The 6,633-nt window shown below is 50.2% G+C and overlaps 1 protein-coding gene across 1 annotated transcript; it reads right to left on the bottom strand.

Annotated features, from left to right (window-relative positions):
- Positions 1-402: 402 nt before the first annotated feature.
- On the bottom strand, positions 403-6,256 carry Zc3hav1l (zinc finger CCCH-type containing, antiviral 1 like). Its single transcript, XM_036181527.1, has 4 exons — positions 5,620-6,256; positions 4,831-4,966; positions 2,383-2,644; positions 403-993 (listed from the first exon to the last, which is right to left on the bottom strand). The coding sequence occupies exons 1-4, from the start codon at positions 5,985-5,987 to the stop codon at positions 872-874; spliced, it is 888 nt and encodes a 295-aa protein (XP_036037420.1). The 5' UTR covers positions 5,988-6,256; the 3' UTR covers positions 403-871.
- Positions 6,257-6,633: the final 377 nt, after the last annotated feature.

The raw sequence follows: 6,633 nt of genomic DNA, 5'->3' as shown, positions 1-6,633 counted from the left end.
AAACAATTCTGTGTAAAAAGGGATTATGTATACACCCAAGTAATATGCCGTGTGTCAAAACTCTGTGATGTCTACAATGGAAGCTGTATGAATGGAGTCTAGAAAACACGAGCTGGACACAGTGATATGAATTCACAACATGCCCCAGTTGGGCATGCTTCGCGGACCTAGACACTTGCGCCTAGCTATTTCTGGTTCAAAACAGCCATTTCCGGGTCAAAGCCTCTCATGTGACCAGGACCCCCCCCCCCCAGGCTTTACGTGGTTATGTAAAGCGCGTGTAGCGCAACCATGTGATCTACGCACATGCGTGGAGTAGCCACCTAAGTCCATGTACTCAAGTGCAGCTCAGCCTTTATAAGCTGGCGCCATGTACTTCGGTCTCAATTTCTTTCTCTCTTGACCACGTGTGTTTTTCACAGGCCTGTTCACATCTGTCCCTTTCTTTCCTATCCTCATAAAATTCTTGTTAGTGGATCAGTTGTGTTTCGTGACATTTCCTCGCAGGGTAAGAGCGCCACCAAATAACTAACACACAGAGGCAGCAGAAAGCTGCCCTCCATCCCATGGCTGGAAAGGCACTCAGGAGACGCAGACAGAGGCTACAGCTTCAGGATTTGCCCTGGACTGATTCCCTCTGTGCTCAGAATTTTACCCTCTCTTTGCCTGCTCCAGGTCCAACCTCACCTGCAAGTATATTTTCGTTTCCACCCTGGGTTCTCAGATGCATTTAGGGATGAGATGGGTATTAAAGTTGCCAATGCTTGTAAGTTAGGAAAGAGAATGGTTACAAACTCCAGCTCAGCTGCTCTTGCTTCTGATCCTTCGGGATGGACAAGCTGCTTCTCACTTCCTCTATGCTCTTTAAGGTTCACTGGGACTTCCTGGGTGATTGGGCAGGGGCAGGGGCCAGAGGCCTGGCTTCTGCAGCCCCAGCCCCAGGGGCCCCTTGCTTCTCAAGGCCTTGTGAGTGCCCGGCAGAGGGCGCGCTGTCTGAAAGGAAGAAGAGAGATGATGAGCTTTCTGTTTTAGCTTTCTGTTGGGAGCAACATGGGGGACTGGATCAAAACAAACAAATAAATAACAATAAGCAGTTAGAAAGACTAAGCGGCAGATATTTCTGATCTTAAATGTAGTGAAAAAAGATAGTAAGCGAATTCCATTTGGTCCACCTCCAGATCAGCCCTTGCTCAGTAACTAGTAGAGTGGATCCCCTGCAGCTTTGTGCTGATTTGAATATGAATGACCCCCTACAACCCTATATTTGACTGCTTACACACCAGGCAGGGAACTCTTTGATAAGATTAGAAGGATTAGGAGGTGTGGCCTTGTTGGAGGAAATGTGTCACTGGGGCTGGGCTTTGAGGTAACAAAAGCCCATGCTGGGGGGCCCAGTCTCCTCTCTCTCTCTCTCTCTCTCTCTCAATCTGTGTGTGTGTGTGTGTGTGTGTGTGTGTGTGTGTGTGTGTGTGTGTGTCTGCCTGTGAGTAGCTATCAACTACTTCTCCAGAACCATGCCTGCTGCATCTGCCAAGAGGCTCCCTGCAATGATGATAATGGACTAAGCCTCTGTAACTATAAGCAAGACCCCAATTAAATGTTTTTCTTTATGAGTCACCTTGGTTACGGTGTCTCTTCACAGCAATAGGAAAAGTGGCTAAGACAAACTTCAAAAAAAGAAAATATTTGCTTCTATTTTACGTGTACGAGTGTTTTGCCTGCATGTGTGTAAGTGTACATGTACATGCATGCAGTGTCTGCTGAGGTCAGAAGAGGGCGTCAGATTCCACAGAACTAGAGTTAGGATGGTCGTGAGGACCGAACCTGGGTCCTCTGCAAGCACAACAAATGCTCTAAACAGCCCAGCCATCTCTCCAGCCATCCTGAGACACGCTATTCTATTTCTACTCTGTGGCCTGTAATGCGGTCAAAATTACTTAAAAATGAAAACAGGAAAACTGTAGTTAAAGTTGACAAAAGAAAACCACATGTACATTAGCCTTCACCTGCCGTCTCCGTCCCACATTCCCAGCTGAATTATTAAGGTGATTCTACCAAATTCTTGACTCCCAGTTTGCCCAGAAGCTACCATGTTCCAATACTTGGGCATGTTTTCTACCTTGGCAAAAACCTCCCCTTCTTTGGTTAGAATTATATTTCCATACCATAAAACATTAACTGGGGCTACAGAGATGGCTCAGTGGCTAAAAGCACTTGCTGTTGAAATCAAGGACCTGAGTGCAGCACCTCCATTAAGCGGTTCACAGACCTCCAAGGGATCTGCTGCCCTCTTCTGGCCTCCTGTGGCACCTCCACCCCACATGTGCATACACACACAGTACAAACCTTAGCACACCTCCTCACGAATGGTCCCCTGCCTACCTTTATCTTCAAGCATCTTGTGCAGCTTCGTATGTTTGTAGACGGTGATTATCTGGAAGTTCACGACACTTGAGACACTCAGTTCTTGGTCCTCTAACAACTTCAGGGTGGTAGCGTGAATGAGCTTGTGGGACCGCTTGCAGGTCTGAAGTGTGCATTCACCCCGGACAAAGGATTTGCACACATGAAACTTGTTGCATTTGTCCCTGAGGTTGCAGTAGCCATAAAGGACATCACCGCCTTTGTTGTACAGCAAACAGACCTGAGGCAGAAAGGAGGCAACGCTTGAGACAGTTCTCTCTGTTGTCTTTAAGCTAACAAACTGTAACTTCTTCAACTAAATTAGAAGTTTAATGGCATCTTTGGGGGGAAGAGAACATGTGTGTGCACATGCATGGAGGCCCAAGGGTATCTTTAATTGCCCTCCACTTTATTTTTTGAGACAGGGTCTCTCATGGAACTTGGAGCTGATTCAGATAGGATGGCTGGTCAGCAGGCCCCTGGGTTCTCCTGTTCCCTCCTCCCCAGCATTATGATTACAGGGTATCCCACCACACCTGTCTTTAAAAAAGAAAAGAAAAGGAAAAGAACTATGTATAAATGTGTGAGTCTATGTAGGGGTATATGCCTGTGAGTACAGGTGCTCACGGAGGCCAAAGGCATCAGACCCTCTGCAGCCCTTGTGTTTTTATCTGTTTTGTTCAGAGACAAGGTCTGTGGTTATCCTTTTTACCTTAGCTGAGTGCCAGGATTATAGGAATAAGTCACCAAGCCTAGCTTATTTTTGTTTTTTGAGGAACCTCCATTCTATGTTGTACAATGTTTAATACTAATTTATATTCCTACCAACAATGTATGAGAGTTCTCAATGTCCTTACCACAGTCTATCTTTGTTTTATCTTGGTATGTAGCCTAAGCTGGCCCTAACTCAATCCTGCTTTAGCTTCTGGAGAGTTACAGGTTTGCACCCCCACACTCATCCACTTTTTATCCTTCTTGTTTTTGCAGGGGTGAGAGGGGTGGAGGGATTCAAGACAGGGTTTTTCTGTATAGTGGTGCCTGTCCTGGAACTCACTTTGTAGACCAGGCTGGCCTCAAACCCAGAGATCCACCTGTTTCTGCCTCCCGAGCACTAGGATTAAAGGCGTGCACCACCATCACCTGCTGGCGAATACATCTAAATTTTAAAGTCTATTAATAAACTGCGGGCTGGGCTGGAGAGATGGCTCAGAGATTAACAGCACTGGCTGCTTTTCCAGAGGTCCTGAGTTCAATTCCCAGCAACCACATGGTGGCTCACAGCCATCTGTAATGAGATCTGGTGCCTTCTACTGGCCTGCAGGGATACATGCAGACAGAACACTGCATACATAATTAAAAAAAAAAAAAATAGGCCTTTAAAAAAATATAAATAAATAAATAAATAAACAAACAAACAAACTGTGGGAGCCCACAGAGGTTTCCTAGTGAGATCTGAGCTTGCTTTACCCAGCAGGGCTGCATTAGGGGATGGCTTGACCACGTGCATGATCACCAGGTGTTTGGCATGGTCTGCACTTGGCTGTGCTGGGGGAGGTCTTTTGTTCCACTCCTTGGCATTCCTTTAAAAGCCCTTTAGTAGAGACAGAAGGGGCTGGTGGGTTTTGACCCAGGCCCTCCCCAGCTATCCTGTGTTTCTAGCTGCCTCTCTCCCTCTTCTCCCTCAAGATTCCCTGGGAGAAAAAGAGGCTAGCAGGTCTCCCTCAATAACCCTACTTCATATGAGCTCTCCCTAAAATTCTTTTCTGCCTTGAAGCCGGGGATCCGATTTTATCTGAGCTAAGGTCCCTCAAAGATAAGGGACTGCCTCAGGTTGTAGAAAGGGACACCCTGGAGCTATGTCCCTCCTGCCTCTGACAATAATGCCCATGATAAAAGATCATGCCAGATTTTTAAAAAAATTATTGATAGTCTCATAAATTTTGATTTGAGATTATTATTTGGTTAACAAATTCTTCACATAAAAAGAAACAAGTGTGCTATTTTTTTTAATGTGCATTGGTGTTTTGTCTGCATGTATGTCTATGTGTTAGGGGTGTTGGATCCCCTGAAAAAGGATCTACACTACAGACAGCTGTGAGCTGCCTTGTAGGTGCTGGGAACTGAACTTGGGTCCTCTGGAAGAACAGCCAATGCTATTAACCACTGAGCCGTCTCCAGCCCCACAAATGTGCTTTTTTATCACTCCAGCAATTTAAAGAGGGTACTTTCAAATTATCCGGAACCAAATCATAGTGCTTCCAAGCAGTTAAAATTAACACCTAAAGTGGTGATGGAGGCAGCGGATTTCAAACTCAACACTTGAGAGGTGGATTGGCAGAAGAACAGCCTCGGCTAATACAAACTGCACCGCCAGCCAGGCTACGTAAGATCCCATCTCAACAAACAAAACAAACATCAGGGACTCACCTCTGGGAAAAGGCAGGGATCATTCTGCAAAAGCAGGATTCGAAGCTGGGCTTCATTGAGGCCAAAAAGCCCGCGGTTTTTCATGACTTGGATGTTGACAGGCGTGTGGATATCATGGGACAGGGCGCAGGTAGACCTAGAAGCAGAAGAGCAGACCAGGAAGAGGGAAGAGGCTGGCAGGTCTAATTCTTTGCCTTAGGGCATTTCCAACTTACAAGTGAATTCCCCAGGCCCTCACCCATCTGGCCACCAGTTTCCTGCAATTGGACTAGACCAGCGTTTTAATCCTCCCCCCCCCCCCCCCCCGGCCGCACCCCCAGCTGAGGACCGAACCCAGGGCCTTGTGCTCGCTAAGGCAAGCGCTCTACTGAGCTAAATCTCCAACCCCAACGTTTTAACCCTTAATGGGCTGTGATTACCTAAGAAAGGAGTGTAGGGAACAGAAGGTCCCAGGGCATATGGGGCCTTCGGGCGTTCCCTCAGTGTGGCACTTGACAGAAGGGAACTCAAAAAATCCGCAACAACGAACTTAACCTGGCTGGTCTTGTGGCGCATCCTAGCATGCTGGGGCAGGGACAGCAATTTGGGGGTGGTGGGGGTGATTAAAAAACTTAAGTGGAGAGGACCTTCCATGTCACACCTCAGGGACGAGGAGCACAGGAGTGGCCTGCGCAGAAGGCCTTTGTCCCATCCCGCCCGCGGCTAGCGGAGCAGCCTCCGGAGGGCGCGTCCGGCCTGCATCCCCCCACCCCCACCGCCCCACTGGGGACCGAGGACCCCACCCCTCACCAGCAGTCGCGGTGGGGGCACTTGCCCAGCATGTGACGGCGACACAAGTGCAGCTGGTCGCAGGCCTGGCACTCCCCGCGTTGATAGCGGGCGCAGAGGCGCGCGGAGGACACGGCCACCACCCTGCAGGCCGTGGCGCCGCCACCCGCGCCCGCGCCCGCCGCCACCTCGGCCTCTGGGTCCCACGGGCCGTCGCGCAGCTCCACCTCCTGCAGCAGGAAGCGCTCGGGGCCCGCGCGCCGCAGCACGGCCCGCAGCTTCGCCTCCGACAGCTCCACGTGGCCGCGCAGGTCCTGCAGGAACATGCGGCCGCCGTGAGCGCACAGCACCTTGGTGAGGAACGCGCAGCATACCGTGAGGTCCGCCATGGCCCGCGGAGCCCGCGCCGCGCGTCCCCGCCAGCCCGGGGCCTGCAGGCTCCTCCCTGCCACGACTGCCACTGGAACTTGGGAGCTGTCCGGGGGGCCGGGCCTCACAAGGCCGGGCCTGAGCTGGGGCAGCCAGCCTTCCAGGCTCCTGGGTTCCTGGCAGATCCCCGCGAGGGCTGCAAAGGACTGTGAAGCGGTGCACTCAGACCGATGACACACGCCTGTAGTGCCAGCGCCTGGGAGGTGGAGGTTGGAGGAACCAGGTCCAGACCAGCGTGGGCTACAAAGGGAGTTGGAAACTAGGCCGCGCTACATGACACCCTGTCTCAAAAAAACCTAGTCAGGAACAAGCTGTGATGACTCGGGGGTGTGGGGGGGTGTGGGGTGTGTGTGTGTGAAAGCCCCCTACCTGAGTTTGGTCCCTAGAACCAAGGGTGGAAAGAGAGAATCAAGTCCGGAAAATTGTTCTCTGGCCTCCACACGCGTGGCTTTGCACTAACACACACACACACACACACACACACACACACACACACACACACGTTATTCATAGATGCTGACACACACTATGCACAATAGATAAGATTTAAAGATTTTTTGAAAGCTGGTAAGGTGGGAAGGCGATGCCTGGTGTTGGTGGAGGACC

This window comes from Onychomys torridus, chromosome 3 (assembly GCF_903995425.1).
Source record: "Onychomys torridus chromosome 3, mOncTor1.1, whole genome shotgun sequence".
NCBI classification, from domain to species: Eukaryota; Metazoa; Chordata; class Mammalia; order Rodentia; family Cricetidae; genus Onychomys; species Onychomys torridus.
The sequence above is the reverse complement of the archived record's forward strand: the minus strand, read 5'-3'. Positions and strand labels throughout refer to the sequence as shown.

What these genes read in the sequence shown, in the direction of transcription:
- Zc3hav1l (XM_036181527.1), bottom strand. Translation starts at nt 5,987, where the DNA reads ATGGCGGACCTCACGGTATGCTGCGCGTTCCTCACCAAGGTGCTGTGC. An exon ending in TGCCCCCACCGCGACTGCTG is followed by an intron (nt 4,967 to 5,619) that starts GTGAGGGGTGGG and finishes TTCTGCTTCTAG; the next exon opens with GTCTACCTGCGCCCTGTCCC. An exon ending in ATCCCTGCCTTTTCCCAGAG is followed by an intron (nt 2,645 to 4,830) that starts GTGAGTCCCTGA and finishes TTTCTGCCTCAG; the next exon opens with GTCTGTTTGCTGTACAACAA.